Below are 17,689 nucleotides of genomic sequence, written 5' to 3'. Positions count from 1 at the left end.
ACCAGACTCACTAAATAACTTTTACGGCAGGTTCGAACAGCAGTCTATTCCCTCCATTACCCCCCACACCACCACTACCACCATCACCTCAGTTCCTTATTGAGGAGGAGGAGGTCAGAGCCGCCTTTAGTAAAAATGAAAAGAGTAAAGCGGCGGGGCCTGATGGGGTCTGCCCAGCTGTCCTGAAGCACTGTGCAGCCCAGCTAGCCCCATCTTCACTTTCATCTTCAACATCGCTGTATGGTCCCCAAATGTATCCAAATTCAACGAAATATCCTACCTTAACAACTACAGACCAACAATTCTCACTTCCGTTATAATGAAATCATTTGCATACATTATACTCACAGCAAGAACTCACCTCTCCCATCATGGACAGCCACCCAATTTGCCTACCGAACTAGTAGATCTGTTGAAGATGCAATAAACCTAGCCATTTACTACGTCACCCAACACCTAGAATGCCCCCACACTACACCCGGATATTATTCATTGACTTCAGCTCTGCCTTTAACACAATCAACCCAGTCAATCTCTTCAATAAACTCATGCACCACTCTCTCCCACCGGATCCATAACTTTGTCACAAAGTACACAGAGAGTCAGGATGGGTAGCCTCCATTCCCAACCTCTGACCCTCAGCATAGGTGCCTCTCAGGGTTGTGTTCTTTCCCCATGGCTCTTCTCCATCTACACAAACACCCTCATATCCACCCACAGCTCAGTCTCTATCATCAAATCAAATATGCAGACGATACTACAATAATTGGACTCACCAACAATAATGAACAACATTACCGTGAACAGGTCACCCAAGCAGTCACTTGACAACTACCTACAGCTCAACACATAAGAAATACAGGAACTCATAGTCGACTTTTCACGCTCACCCACTCACAAACCCCCCATTTCCATCTCCACTTAGCACATCATCATCACTGACTCATTCAAACTCCCAGGTACGCACATGCGAAAACAAATTCCACCAACTTGTTGTGTGGTCATTAATAAATGAATCTAAATCTGCCATTGTTGTAATACTGTCATGTAAACAATGGTAAAGTTTTAGCACAGTTCAACAGCTGAAACGAACGCAAAAAAAAACATCCCAAGTTCCTCGCTCACAGTTCTCCAAGCAAGCTCCTGTTTACTTTTGTCCCGGTTGTCATGTCTTCATTGAAGACAAGTTCATATTTCACAATTTGATGATACAATTAAAAGTTATTAAGATGTGTGTTTATTCAGAGGTAGTTTATTAGTTTAAAGTTCTTAGTGTAAAGTGTTAAAGCTATAGATTTGAATTAGAGTGAAACGTCTACTCTGTAGATCGGGTCGTTTCTCAGTAAGGTAGGAGCATCTCTTGTAATAGTAGTAAACTTCTCGAGAACAATGGCGTCTATTTGTGCCATGACGTCGATGTGAGTTGCAGTTTCAGTCGGGATATTTAAATGTAGCTCTGTCCATTGAAGTATGAAAACGGGTTATTGTGATTGTTTCAGAAACCTGAATTTTGACCTTAACCCAAACATTAATTAAATGTAAACGTCGTCATTCTAACTGTGTTGTGTTTAATCATTTCAGTCCAAATCAAGTCTGGATATGCAAGAGAGCCAATTATGTGATGCTGAACTGCCTCCTTCAAAACCGGAACTCCGCTACCATGGAATCACAACAGGGAGCACAGAAGGTAATAACAAATCGTCACTTTGAAGTAGTTCAATATTAGTCTTTTTAGAGATGTGTGTGTGTGTGTTTGTGTGTGTGTGTGTGTATAAATTAGTACTGTGCACAAATCCTGTGGTGACAGGAAGGGAGCGTAGTATGCTGCACATGCACGCCAGCTGTGTGTATGCTTATGCTCGCCAAGATTCCAGTCAGTGGGGCTCCTCGTCGGTGCTCTTTTTGTACTATTTTCTTGGTTGCGCAAGCTTTTGCCTCATTCACCACGAACTCAAAGGTCACTGGCAAACAAACCATTTATCCTGTGGGATTTTTTTCTCATCCTGAGGACTGGACTTGATTTGCATAACCGAGACCTAGGTGAATGTTGGTGATTCCAGTGCTTTTACTGAACCTTTGCCTCTGAACTGCATATATTTTGATTCCCCGTGGACGTCGGGGTGAGGTGGAGGAATTGCCCCTGTTTTTAAGAGTCACTATAATTGCAATTAGCTAACTACCATTTTTTTTGCGCCAGTTTTTAACTGAGCTTGTTTGGACTTTATTGCTCTCAGGCTGTGCTGTGTGTAGTGGTCTATTGACCTCAAACACAACAAGAAAAGTCAGTTTTCTGATTTTCTGGCCAATATCATGTCCAAATATGATTGTGTCCTTATTGTTGGGGATTTTAATAATCATGTATATTGGCGTAATAAGCAAGGAAAAACTCACAGGAGGGCCAGTCAGCCTTATTTAAATTAACTTGGGTAATCCCAGGTCTCAACTGGGTGTTTGTCACCATGATCTCATCCCTAATGGATTGAATCTTTTGAGCGAAAACATCAACATCCCAAAAACCTTTCAAGCGAAAAATGCCCTAAAATAGTCAGCTACGTGGGGGGAGCTATCGGAGGTTGGCTGCTGTTGTGTTAGCTTTGCCACTGTATCGAATAACTGTTTAGGATTGGTTTTATTGAGACTGATAATTCGAGAGAAATAATTACCGTAATTTTCGGACTATAAATCGCGGTTTTTTTCATAGTTTGGGTGGGGGGGCGACTTATAATAAGGAGCGATTTATATGTGTTTTTTTTTCAAAAATGTGAAACCGCGATAAACGAACCGCGATGTAGCAAGGGATTACTGTAATTTGAATTTCAAGTGACGTCAGCAGCGCGACGCGGCGTGGCGCGGCGGTTGTTTACATAAAGGACAAAGATTGATCACGGGATGATGAAGATGACGAAGGGCCCCACGTACTACCGGCATCATTAGCGGCTTTGTTTCTAAGTGACACGGCGGACGAAGAGGTTGAAGGATTTAAGGATTTGGAGTGACACAGAAGGTTTGAAAAACTATTATGGCTTTTACCCACGCCCGGTCCTACTCTACGGAGCTCTCTTTCACCTCCGTGGATGGAAGTCGAGGGCCGGCGCTCGGCCGGGTGGCTTTCCAGGGACGGTGGATGGGGCTCGGTCATGGCTTTTACGCACGCCCGGTCCTATTCTATGGATCTCTCTTCCACCTCCGTGGCTGGAAGTCCACGCCGCCACACGCCTGGAAGTTTGTTTTGTTAAATAAAGAGCCGTTTACCAAACCCACGTCTTTCCTTGTACTTTGTTAAGGCTACAATATAGTTATATACTAGATCTGTGGAATAACGACGAGACTGACATCAGGGCTCACACGCGGCGTTGTTGACAAAGGACGAGGAGTTTGATCGATGGATTTAATGATTTAGAGTGCACAGATGGTTTGATAATATTATTGCTTATATAACAGTTATTTGATTTCTAATTTATATATCGTTATATGGGCCTGTGGAATATTTTGAAGTGCAAGCGCCGTCAGCTGCGCGCACCCATTGTTGACAAAGGACGATCGATGGATTTAATGAATTGGAGTGACACAGATGGTTTTATAAACGTGTTATTTATGTAATAGTTTTTTTTAAATAATTCTGAATGTTACGTGAGGGCCGTTCTCAGCTCTTCGTTTGTGTTTATGTCACGTTACCATACCTATCGTTTAGCCCAGACATGGGCAAACTACGGCCCGCAGGCTACATCCGGCCCACTGGGCCGTTTAATCCGGCCCGCCAAACCTGAATAAATTGTATTATTACAAATCTTTTATGTCATTTTCCCTGCAATGACTGGGTTTCCCCAGTAGATGGGGAAACGCCCGCCCGCGCATTTACTCCCGGAAGCAGTGTCAGAAAGCTCGGTGCACACTTACAAGTCGCGTGTACGTACTCGGTAGTACCGACCTGGCGCACTCCGCGCTCCATTTCTATCAGTGCCGAATTTCGAGTGTGGGCTGTGACGTCAGCATTCTCGTAGTTGGCGCGCTGAGCTTTCAGATACAGTTTTACGCGAAAGCCACCCACAAACGTTCCCCTGGAATCCTTCCATTAAAATGAGTGGCCCAAGGAAAAGAAAGGTGTGTTTAAAAGTGTGTGTTTAAAAAAGAGTGGACAATTTGGCTCGACCGAAGTGTGTGAGCAGACGTTCAGCCACGTGAACATCAACAAAGCACCACCTGTTTGCGACAAATGTTAACTTTTAAAGGTTTTCAGGCCAACTTTAGGGAATGTTTCCCGTTTCCTCACCTCTGTCACCAGGTGTTTGTGAGTTAAAGCTCTGCTCTGATTTTCAGATATCCGTCACCGTGTTGCCGTTTTGATTTCTTTGTTACTTTATTTAGATGTATTCTTTCACTCATTCTTCAAGATGATGTATTTAGTCAGAATGTTTGCCGTTTTATGTGATTTCGCCTCATAATTATAAACATCTTTCATAAATTTGACCTGTAGCCGCTGAAGTGATTCATAATAACAGTGTCATAATTAATGAGAATCATTGATAATAGTTTTTAGTGAAATATTTTTTTTAATGCTATTAATAAATACATTTGTTTTCAAAAGGTTTTTTTTTCCCAAATATCCATGCTTTACTACCTACTAAAGGCCAAAACCTTTTATGCAATGACCTTTACATGTCATTTATATTACTTCACACAAACACTACATCCATCTACTCCTGGATCGGCCCCCCAGTCAAAATTTAAAACCCAATTCGGCCCGCAAGTCAAAAAGTTTGCCCACCACTGGTTTAGCCTGTTGTTGCTCGTTCATGACTGTTCTTGGTGTTGGATTTTGTCGAATAAATTGCCCCCCAAAATGCGACTTATACTCCGGAGCGACTTATATATGTTTTTTTTCACTTTTTTGGGCATTTTATGGCTGATGCGACTTGTACTCCAGATCGACTTATAGTCCGAAAATTACGGTAGTTTTTGCTAAAACAAGCACTTGTTTGTATTTCAGCAGGCTGTCACACCATGCCTGACGGAAGACCTCAAGTTTAGTTACACGCCATTTGTGCTCCAGCTTCCTGCATGATTGTTTATGTGTATGAGTTTCATCCATGAACCACAGAGTAGGCCTCCTAGGATGAGTTTTAAGACGTAAATGCGCTATTGAATCGAGGGTGTTTAACAGAGCGACATTAAAGTAATTTGTGAGATTATCAATTGAGCCAATATAAGAGGGAAATGCGGCAGTTGCCAGAGGCAGTAACTCAGTGAGCGCAGTCGCAGTTGCGAAGTTAAAATTACAGGAACTTCTTACGTTCCTGTTGTTGACAGAGAACCAAAAACATAACAGTAGGGATAATACCAAATCTAAAGTATTTCCATTTTTATGCGTTGCTCCCTGCATTGCCTGCGTGAAACCAAACATAACAATTATTGTCTGAAATGCCACAGTAAGTTGCTCTGATGGTAAATTCATATGAATATTAAAATCTACCACAACTACTGTATTATTTGCATGGGTCACCAAGTCAGCCACGAATTCTGAACATTCATCCAGGAAGCCAGAGTAAGTGCTGGGTGGATGGTAACAGCGAGATAAAACGACAGCAAGGCTGTGGATCGGACAGCAAGAACTTCAAAAGTTTTAATGCGTTATTGAGGCGAGGGCTAAGTCTGAGATCAGAATCAGTGATAAGGGCTACATCCCGCCGACCCTTTTTACGAAGACACACAACATGCAAGCTCACAAAGTTTGGAGGCGAGGCCTCATCAAATGGCAGCAATATTTTAGGTTTTATCCAGGTCTTGCAAAGACCAATCATGTTAAGAGTATGGTCTCTAATGAGGTCATTAACTAGTAGCGCTTTTGTGGGTAGTGATCTAATTTTCGTAAAACCGAGTTTGAGTCTAATAGGTTGATCAGAGTTCGTACCCATCTGAGGATTTTTAGATGATATAAGAGTGAGATTGCATTTTCTGGGCCTGGCATTACATTTGAAATGATTATTAACACGGCAGGAGGAGACGACCGTAGAAATTTGATAGGTAATATTTGGTACACACGTACTGTTATTAGAAATGAGCACTATACTATCAGTGAGACCAGTAAGGGAGGAGGAACTAGATTTGTTTACAACCTCAGTAGAAAGTGTGTGAGTGTATGTTGTAGCATTATTCAAACTGTGACACTCTAGTCTACACAAAGAGCTATTTGCATGATGCGAGTTTAGCCTAGCGCTAGTTAACTTCAACTTAACAGACTCCAAACGCAACCTGACAGGTGGCCACCCATGTCCCGGCCTGCTCTAAAGTGGACTGTCATGAATGGCTCAAAAAGTAATCTATGTTCCCTAAAGAGATGGCGCCTACTGGGTGACTTCAATGCTCACGTGGGCAATGACAGTGAGACCTGGAAGGGCGTGATTGGGAGGAACGGCCCCCCGATCTGAACCCGAGCGGTGTTCTATTATTGGACTTCTGTGCTCGACACGGATTTTCTAACATGAACTATGGTGAACCCGCGAGTTTGTTAGCAGACTGCTAACAGCTGATTTACCGGGGAACAGCTGATTGAGCTGTCAAAGAGATAGCTGCGACCAACGTGAGCAATATGGGGCCGAAAAAAAACCTAACCATGTCCACGGAGGAGGTCGAGGACATAAAAAGGTTACTTGACTTCCTTTCGGAAGAAGTTTCTGCTGTAAGGATGCAGCAGAAAAACATCTTGGCACTGGTGGAAGAGGTAAAGACGCTCCGCTCTGTATGCTCAATGCTGAGAAGGACAAGCGGCTTGCCTACCTTGAAAGTCGGGTAGCGGACATTGAGCAATATACAAGAATAAATGACATTGTCATCACGGGAATAGCAATTAAACCTATATCTTATGCAAGGGCAGTGACGGCAAGTAACGATGGCTGTGAGCAACATGCAAGCTCAGCCGAGCAACAGGTAGCTGAGTTTCTGCAAACTAAAGGATGTCATCCACTGCCCAGAAGAAACAGTAATGACAAGCCAGCAGTCATTCTGAAATTTGTCAACAAGAAGCACAAAGTTGCACTTCTAAAGCAGGGTAAGTTGCTCAAAGGTACAGACATCTACATAAATGAACATTTGACAAAGACCAATGCGGATATTGCAAAGAAAGCACGTCACTTGAGAAGAATGAAAAAAAATACAGAGTACATGGACCAGAAATTGGACTATCCTAAACCACATTATTAGAGAAGGTACCGAACAACACAAATTACCTAAATATTTTGTTATAAATGATACTGAAAATTATAATATGGAAGAAGTGGCAAACAGTTTTAATCAGTTCTTTGTAAATGTTGGGCCTCAAATAGCAAAAAACATACCGATTCCAGCGCCAGATGTAGGCAACAGAGATAAATTAAGAGAAAGGAATCCTCACTCAATGTTTTTGAAGGCAGTTGATGAAAATGAAATCATTAACATTGTAAAACAATGCAAAAATAAAACATCTACCGACTGCAATGGGATTGATATGATGTTAGTTAAGCAAATCATTGAGGGGATTTCAAAGCCACTTGTGTACATCTGTAACTTGTCATTTTTAACTGGTACATTCCCAAAGAAGATGAAAATTGCTAAGGTCATTCCTCTTTATAAAACTGGGAGCAAACACAACTTTACAAACTACAGACCTATCTCAATATTGCCACAACTCTCAAAAATATTGGAAAAGCTTTTTAACAGTAAAATGGATGGATATTTGGAAAAACATAAATTATTTGCAGAGAACCAATATGGTTTTAGAGTAAACAGATCAACAGCACAGGCATTAATGGAATCAATCGAGGAAATCACAGATGGAATAGACAACAAATGACATGCAGTAGGAGTTTTCATTGACCTCAAAAAAGCTTTTGACACAATTAATCATAATATACTATTCAATAAATTAGAAAAATATGGGATAAGGGGATTAGTATTAGACTGGATAAAGGATTATCTGCGAGAACGGCAACAGTATGTAAAGTTGGGTAATCACTGCTCTGGATATTTGGACATAGCTTGTGGTGTTCCACAAGGGTCAGTTTTAGGCCCTAAATTATTTATTTTGTATATAAATGACGTGCAAAGTCTCTAAAGAACTAAAACTCATCAATTTTGCAGATAATAATAATAATTCATTCAATTTATATAGCGCTTTTCAATAACCCAAAGACGCTTTACAGATAACAAAAAAAGGGGGGGGTACGTATGGGGGGGTTTAGACAATAGGATATAGTTAATAACAGGACATCGGTCAGCAGTGCAAAGGAGATGGATGGAGGAGCAGGAGGGGCGGGAGCGGAGGTTGTTGAAGTTGGCAGTACGGGAGGTGGGGGTGACGGGGGGTTGGTAGTCCAAAAAGAGGAGATGGGTGAGCCATCGGGGAAGTGCCGGTCCAGATGTTGGGCCAGATGGACCAGATGGTGATGCCGGTCGACCTCGACTGCACCCGCTCGAACGGCAGGCCCCAACGCACCACGGCGGCACACAGCAGAGCCACGGTTGGCGAGCCCGCAGGGAGTGGAGCCCGCAGGGAGTGGAGCCCGTCGCCCGAGAACGCCGGACGGAAGGCCAGAGAGCCAGGCCAGAGCTGCCGTAGAGTCCACAGCAGGCGGCGGCCACAGGCTCAGAGTCGGGAGGCAGGAGGGTCCGGTGGTGGTTTTGGCCAGTTGGCTGTTGGCTAGCTGGCTAACGTAGCTGGTAGTCCGAGGGAGAGGAAACAGATAGGTGAGAGCGGAGCTGCGGGAATGCGAAGTGGACGGAGGACAACACGAGAAAAATAAAAGAAGAGACGGGTGCACTGAAAACAGGAAAACGAAAAACAAGTAACGGACACGGTCCGGGACAGAAGCGGCAGTCAACAAGTTTGACGCCAGCGTGCTCTAACCCGGAAGACAACAGACGGTGGGGGAGGAGTCGTATGTTGTTTGCCATTCACAATGGCACAAATATCTTTTGTTCAGGTGATAACATCCAACAAGTGGAATCAGTGTTGAATGAGGAAATGAAAAAAATTAAAATGTGGTTCGACTGGAACAAATTATCATTAAATGTAAGTAAGACCAAGTTTATGGTATTTGGCAAAGCGAACATAAAGATACGAATAGAAATAGATGGGACTGAAATTGAAAGGGTGCAGGAAAACAAATTTCTTGGGGTTATAATAGATGACAGGCTGAGTTGGAAGCCACACATCAAAAACGTAAAGTCTAAAATTTCAAGAAGTATGGCAGTCATATACAAAGTGTCAAGTGGCATGGTGGTACGAGATGGTGTAAAATTAGATATTGAATTTGGCCCAGGCACATTGGCTATCCCAAAACATGTAGTAGTTCAAAATTTCACCAGGAGATGGTGTTAAAGCTTGACATAGGGGTGACCTGATGGAAATTAACAAATCTAATAAATTAAATTGTTAGCAATTGGGAGGACACGACCTGTTCAAACACGTAGCAACGCACAATTTTGGAATAAGAGTTTGCTATGCCATAATTTTAAGATGTAACAGCTTGAGCAATATCAATATATATGTTTTTTGTTAGTGTTTGTACCCACTGTATGTCGATCATACACCACCTACAACCGGCAGGAGCTCCTCAGGATAGGTGTTTGCTGCGAGTTGAGTGTCGCAGCGGAGTTTCACCGCTCGAAAAACATACCGGAGGATATCATCAGGCGCCCCGGCTCCCCTTGGATCACCATCCCCGCTGGGAGGAAGCGAAGGCAGCGCAGAGAGAGGAGGCAAAAACGAGGCTGCAGGGCCGGCGCGCTAACCAGGCTACGGAAGCAGCCGTTCAAACCACCGCTCCCTAGCCTGTTTCTGACCAACGCCAGGTCTCTTGCTAACAAAATGGATGAACTAAGGCTACAGATGTCTGCGAACCAGACCGTGAAGGACTGCTGCATGGTACTGATCACCGAAACCTGGCTTCATCCACTCATACCGGACTCTGCTATCGAGCTAGCAGGATACACCACACAGCGTCATGACAGGACTGAGAACTCCGGCAAGAGCAAGGGGGGGGGGGGGCTCTGTATGTACGTCAATAACAACTGGTGTACTAATATGGTGACTGTAGACAGTCACTGCTGCCCGGACCTGGAGTACGTGACTATTAAATGCAGGCCCTTTTACCTCCCTCGTGAATTTACCGTAGTCATGACGACTGTTGTTTACATACCTCCGGAGGCTAATGCTAAGCTAGCTATTGGACTATTACATGGCAGTATTAGCAGCCAGCTGAGCAGATATCCTGACGCAGTCCACATCATGGCAGGGGACTTTAATCATGTAGATTTGAAAGCAGCACTCCCTAGTTAAATGTGCCACTAGAGGAGTAAACACTCTGGACAAGGTCTACTCCAACATCAAGCTAGGCTACAGGGCAAAACAGCTACCTCACCTGGGCCAGTCTGACCATATGTCACTGCTATTAATCCCGGCATATACCACCATCAGGAAATCAGCTCCTATCATCACTAAAACTGTTAAAACCTGGCCTGATGACGCCTCTCAGCAGTTGCAGGACTGCTTCGACAGGACTAACTGGGACATCTTCGAACACCGGGACTTGAACGTGTTCACAGACAGTGTTCTGTGTTATATCAAGCACTGCACAGACACTGTCACAGTGGACAAACCTATACGGATATACCCCAACCAGAAGCCCTGGATGACCCGGGAGGTCCTTCGGCTGCTGGAGGAGAGGGACACCGCCCTGTCCCTCAGGTCTGAGGACGGGGCTCTCTACAGCACAGCCAGAGCCAACCTGAGGAGAGGCATCAAAGAGGCCCAGCTTGCCTACAAGAAGAGGATTGAGGATCACCTGGACAGCAACAACAGCAAGCAGGTGTGGCAGGGAGTCCAGCATCTCACCAACTACAGAACCACCATCGGAGTTGCTGAAGGGGACGCCTCACTGGCAGAGGTCCTCAATACCTTCTTTGCCTGGTTCGAGTCCGAGCCACCTGAAGCGGCCACATCACATCCCACAGACCGCAGCAGCTTCACCCTCACAGTGAAGGAGCACGAAGTGAGGCGCACGCTGCGGACCATCAACTCGAGGAAGGCTGCGGGTCCTGACGGCGTCACTGGGCGTGTCCTGAAGGACTGCGCAGATCAGCTGGCTGGAGTCTTCACAAAGATTTTCAACCAGTCCCTTACCGAGTCCACCGTCCCATCCTGTTTAAAATCCTCCACTATAGTCCCCCTGCCCAAGAAACGCCACATCACCAGCCTCAATGACTACCGGCCAGTCGCACTCACCCCGGTGGTCATGAAGTGCTTTGAAAAGCTGGTACGGGGTCACATCACAGCACTCCTGTTCAGAGGTTTTGACCCCCACCAGTTTGCCTACAGGGCAAATAGATCCACAGAGGACGCAGTAGCTACAGCCCTCCACGATGCACTGTCCCACCTGGAGCAGCCAGGGAGCTATGTGCGGATGCTCTTCGTGGACTTTAGCTCTGCTTTTAACACCATCCTCCCCCACAGACATAATACTTGCAGGTGGATTAAGGGCTTCCTGACGGGTCGCAGCCAGAGGGTGAAAGTGGGCCGTCATACATCCACACCTCTCAGTCTTGGTACCGGCTCCCCACAGGGCTGCGTACTGAGCCCACTGCTTTACACGCTCTACACACATGCATGCACCCCCGCCCACCGCAGCAACACCATCGTGAAATTTGCGGATGACACAACCGTGGTGGGGCTCATCTCAAAGGGGGATGAGTCTGCCTACAGGGACGAAGTGGTCCAGCTATCGGAGTAGTGCGGAGAGAACAATCTGCTCCTAAACACGGCTAAAACCCAAGAACTGGTCATTGATTTTAGGAGGAAAAATAAAACGGACATTCCACCACTTATCATCGACGGGGTCTGTGTGAAGAGGGTGTCCTCCTTCCGCTACCTGGGAGTCCACATCGAGGAGGACTTCACCTGGGGCGTGAACACCTCTGAGCTGCTTAAAAAGGCCCAGCAGAGACTCTGCTTTTTAAGGGTGCTGAGGAGGCACAGCATTACACAGAGACTGCTGGTGTCCTTCTATCGCTGCTCCATAGAAAGCACTTTAACGTACTGTATATGTGTTTGGTACTCCAGCTGCACTGCTGCTCAGAGGAAAAAGCTCCAAGGGGTCATCAACACAGCACAGAAGATCATTGGCTGCCCTCTCCCCACACTGGAAGACCTACACAGAACCCGCTGTCTCAAAAAAACACAGAACATTCTGAAGGACACTTCCCACCCTGGCCACTCCCTTTTCGAACTGTTGCCATCAGGCAGACGCTACAGATTAATTAGGTCGAGGACTAGCAGATTCGCCAACAGTTTTTACCCTACAGCGGTAGTCACATTGAATGCAGCTAAACGTAAATGATTATGTCTGTGTATGTTCTTCTGTGGGTTTTTAGCTTGTTTTTTTTATCTTTTTATTCTATTTATTCTATTTATTTTTTATCGCATGCGCGGATCGATTGGCACTTTTTAAATTTCGTTGTACATGTGACAATGACAAATAAAGATCTATTCTATTCTATTCTATATGTGTTTAAGTTGGAGGAACCCATTATTGTGTTAAGTACTATTATGTGTTGCGATTGATCTTTATTAGACAAGATATATGTGATTCATGTTGCAATGTTTTGTCCAACCTGTATTTAACATTGGTGTTCCATCCATACCTGAATGTATTAAGTTGAGAGGAGACATTAAGGGCTAATAGTAAAAGAAAGAACGAGCAAAACAGGAAACATCTGCATCCGGTGACGAACTGCGGTCAGGCGCTTGAAGCAAGGTTGCCAAGACAACCAGTGGTGCACCTACATATTACGATGAGGTAATGCCAGAAGCCTATAAATATGTTGCCCGGACACAGAGCGGGCGCGCTTCTTCCTGGTCAGGGCGATGGTTGTGACGCTGCCCGGAGTAAAAGAACGAAGATGGATTTTTCATTCTTTTTGAGATTGAACCAAAATCTACTAAAATGAATTTCCAGAGTCTTCGAATTGGACTTTGTCAAATTTTAAGCTTCGAGGAATGCAGAGGAGACAGCCGCTCCGGGCAGAAAGGGGAAGACGCCAATTTTACTTTTTTGGCTATGCTCCTCACGGCCAGACCTTTCCTTTTTTTTAAACAGAATTCGGATTTTGGAACAAAGGAGAGCCGATCACTCGACTTGTTCAACCAAATAGGATTTTAGACCTTTAGTCTGCTCTTTTGTTCTGAGTGGGTGAGTCTTGTTTTTTTGTTTTCTCGACTTGTAATTCTTTTTCTTGCTTATTCATTAAATCTCTTCTTAAGCCTTAATTCGGTCTCGATTATTTCGTATTAACTATGTTGAGCATGGTTTTATATGCGGTAATTACAACTTTAAAATGTCTTTATTTCCCTATCATAGTCATTCTTTAAATCCGTTCAATTCTTTTTAAAGTGAAGACAGCTTTAATCCTTAACATCAGGAATTGTCAGATCTGGTTCGAAGTAGTTATCTTGAGCTCAGCTAGGGCGAGGGCGCTCTAGTAAATTAACGAATCCTTGAGGTCTTAACAAAGACATCTAAAAATATCCGTAACATAACACAAGCATCAAACAACCGAAGGGAGCCATCATTATGGCGCGGTCATTTCGACGACTCGCCTCGAATTGAGTTACTCGGCTCGCGCGTCGGATGACTTGAGAGGGATTGGCGTCATATAGAAATTAGATTGATTCTGGTAGAATTAATTTAACTCGGGTGGTTAGCTACGGACGAGTCTCTTCACCCCGGCTTATTGAACCCGTTACCGGGAAGCCGGTGGCACTTTAATAAAAAGTGCGCGTTTGACAAAAGAAAAATAATTACTGGATTATCATTCACTTCGTACACTTTATTGTTCTCTTGTCTTGCCCTATTTGCATTACTGTGCTGAGGTTTGGGGGGAATACTTATAAAACTTCACTACAGCCATTTATCATTCTGCAGAAAAGAGCAATAAGGACTATTCATAATGTCAACTACTTGGAACACACAAATCCACTTTTCATACAATCCAAACTACTGAAATTCACTGACATAGTATCTTATCAAACAGCAATCATCATGTATAGGGCAAAAGCAAAACAACTACCAGAAAATATCCAAAACTTATTTAGGAATCGGGAGGGAGGTTATAATTTAAGGGGGAATCACAACTTCAAAATCTTAAACATAAGAACAACCTTATAAAGTTTCTGTATAACTATAACCGGGGTCAAAGTATGGAACAATCTGAGGAACTCAAGCAAAGTCCAAATATCCACCAGTTTAAAAGAATGTACAAAAATATATTGTTTAGTGGGTACAAAGGCTAAAAGTGCCAAAGGGCTACACACAAGTAAAAATGAAACAGAAAAATAAGTGTGATAGTGAGTCTACTTGTGTTCTGTTGTAGAATTACAGTATATGTTGAATCATTGGTTTAATGCATAACGTGAGAAAGGGGTAGGAATCTAAAAATCTATGCTTCCTCCTACTCCTTTTCGAGCATTCTTTATTGATTTATTTACTTCTGTATTACCGTCTTACCCATGTATAATGCGCAAAATCTAACTAATTTATTGTCCTAAAATCTGGGGTGCGCATTATACATGGGTACAATGTTTTTTTTTTGTTTTGTTTTTTTAAAGAAAATCTCCCTCGAAATAAAACTTGAAATCACCTTTCTTCTTGTTTGTTGTCAATCGCGCATCCGCACGTCACTTTCCTCTCTTTTCATTTTAACCTAACTGATCGCGGTGGTGCCTTTCTGGGCAGTCGGAGAAATCAACGGCAACAAAAAAAATACATCCAGACTAGTTAAGAAACCACCAGAAAAATCACCATGACAATTGTGAACACACAGAAAGATAATAAATAACTGGAACATCACTCAAATATTGGTGATCCCGTTGAGAGTCTCACATATTTCTTCGCTATCGAGTTTGATAGCGCATGCGCAGTGATACTGACCGGCAGAATAACATCCGGTTGTTCCCAAAGATGATATTTTTTCTGAAATAATTTTACGTTTACGGACTTAAGTAGGAGTCAAAATTTGGGTGCGTATTATACATGGGTACAGGCTTTTTCCAGCATCAACATGCCATTTTTAGGGTGCGTATTATACATAGGGGCGCATTAGGACAGCGAGGGCCGACCTGTCCCGGGGCATCAAGGAGGCGAAAAGGGCGTTCTCTTGCAGGATTACCGCCCACTTCAACGACAGCAAGGACGCACGGAGCCTTTGGCAGGGCATTCAGACCATCACGGACTACAAGCCCGCGCCGCAGAGCTGTGAGGGCGACATCCGTCTGCTCAACGATCTCAATCGCTTCTTTGCTCGCTTTGACGCTCAGAACTGCACTTGCCCGCTGAAGGCCCCTCCTCCTCCACAAGAACAGCCCCTGTGCCTCTCTGCTGATAGCGTGAGGAGGGCGCTTGCCGCTATCAACACTCGTAAGGCGGCGGGCCCTGACAACATCCCGGGTCGAGCGCTGAAGGACTGCGCTGGGGAGCTGACGGCTGTCTTCACGGACATCTTCAACATTTCCCTGCAGCAAGCCGTCGTCCCTTCGTGTTTCAAGGCTGCCACCATCATACCTGTGCCGAAGAAACCTGCCCCGTCCTGCTTCAATGACTACCGCCCCGTGGCACTGACGCCCATCATCATGAAGTGCTTTGAGCGGCTTGTCATGGAGCACATCAGATCCATTCTACCCCCCACCATAGACCCCTTCCAGTTTGCGTACCGAGCCAAACGGTCCTCTGAGGATGCCATCTGCTCGGCCCTCCACTCGGCCCTCACCCACCTGGAGAGTAGGGACTCGTATGTGAGATTGCTGTTTGTGGACTTCAGTTCTGCCTTCAACACCATTGTGCCACAACGACTCATCTGCAAACTCGCCAAGCTGGGCCTCAGTACCTACCTCTGCAACTGGCTACTAAACTTCCTCAGTCAGAGACCTCAGGTGGTACGTGTTGGCGACAAGATCTCCGCCAGCATCACGCTGAGCACGGGGGCCCCCCAAGGCTGCGTGCTCAGTCCGCTGCTCTTCACCCTGCTGACGCATGACTGCGCTGCAACCTACAGCGCCAACCGCATGGTGAAATTTGCTGACGACACGACTCTGGTGGGTCCCATCACCAAGGGCGACGAGACTCAATACAGGTTGGAGGTTGACCTTCTGACCACGTGGTGCAAGGACAACAACCTCCTGCTGAACGTCAACAAGACCAAGGAGATTGTTGTTGACTTCCGGAAGGGTCACACCCGACACCTGCCGCTGACCATCGACGGTGCTGTGGTGGAGAGAGTGAGCAGCACCAGGTTCCTGGGGGTGCACATCAGTGAGGATCTCTCCTGGTCCACCAACACCGCATCACTGGCGAAGAAGGCCCAGCGCCGCCTGTACTTCCTGCGGAAACTCAGGCGAGCGTGTGCATCATGACTACATTTTACCGTGGCACCATTGAGAGCGTCCTCTCCAGCTGTATTGCTGTTTGGGGTGGTAGCTGCACAGACTACAACATGAAGGCCCTCCAGCGCATAGTGAACACGGCTGGTAAGATTATTGGTGCTTCACTCCCCTCCTTGAAGGACGTTTACACCTCCCATCTCACCCGCAAGGCGACCACGATTGTGAGTGATGTGAGTCACCCCGCTCACTCTTTGTTTGATCTTCTACCCTCTGGGAAGAGGTACAGGAGCCTGCGCTCCCGCACCACCAGACTCACCAACAGCTTCGTACTCCAGGCTGTTAGGATCCTGAACTCTCTCCCCCCTTCTGCGTAGCGTCCTCTACTTTTGCACTATATTCTGCTGTCTGTTGTATGCACACTTGCTCCGTTGTGCTCCTCTTATTTATTTATTTATTGTGTTATTTGTTTATTTGTTATTTATTCATCACTCTTATTATTCATTGTTTGTGCCTTCTTGTTTTTATTTTGTGTTGTTTGCTTGTATGTATGTCGTGTACTATGTCTTGTCACCGTGGGATAGTGGAAACGTAATTTCGATTTCTTTGTGTGTCTTGGCATGTGAAGAGGTTGACGATAAAGCAGACTTTGACTTTGACTTTATACATGGAAAATTACGGTATTATTATTATTAATTAATTAATTTATTTATTTCTGTTTGTTGGTTTATTTTTTGTTTGTTTGTTGTATGGACTTATATGTGGCACTTTAGAGTGTTATTTGTTGGGTTTTTTTCTTTTTTGTTTTGGATGTTCGAAAGAAAGATATCAATCAATCAATCAATCAATCAATCAATCAATCAATCAATCAATCAATCAATCAATCAATCAAACACCATGTTCAAACATAAGGGTGTCCATGTGTGCACTTGGCACCAGGACACCCTAGGCCGCAGTTCGATGATCGACTTTGTAGTTGTGTCATTGGAATTTGCGGCCGCATGTTTTGGACACTCGGGCGAAGAGAGGGGCGGAGCTGTCAACTGATCACCACCTGGTGGTGGGTTGGCTCCGATGATGGGGGAAGATGCCGGTCCGACTTGGAAGACCCAAACGCCCTGTGAGGGTCTGCTGGGAACGTCTGGCAGAATCCCCTGTCAGGAAGAGCTTCAACTCCCACCTCCGGCAGAGCTTTTCCCACGTTCCGGGGGAAGGGGGATATTGAGTCCGAGTGGACCATGTTCCGCGCCTCCATTGTTGAGGCGGCCGACCGGAGCTGTGGCCATA

At 44.9% G+C, this 17,689-nt stretch overlaps 1 protein-coding gene across 1 annotated transcript in view; it reads left to right on the top strand.

The window, feature by feature from the left end:
• The window catches only part of LOC119124509 (palmitoyltransferase ZDHHC5-like), a 147,438-nt gene that overhangs the window by 95,104 nt on the left and 34,645 nt on the right, over window positions 1–17,689 (top strand). Inside the window, exon 9 of the mRNA XM_037254565.1 lies at window positions 1,582–1,687. Coding sequence (XP_037110460.1) covers window positions 1,582–1,687 — 106 coding nt within the window. The remainder of the gene's footprint in view (window positions 1–1,581; window positions 1,688–17,689) is intronic.

This window comes from Syngnathus acus, chromosome 1, assembly GCF_901709675.1.
Source record: "Syngnathus acus chromosome 1, fSynAcu1.2, whole genome shotgun sequence".
NCBI lineage: Eukaryota > Metazoa > Chordata > Actinopteri > Syngnathiformes > Syngnathidae > Syngnathus > Syngnathus acus.
This window is presented reverse-complemented; position numbering and strand designations above follow the sequence as displayed.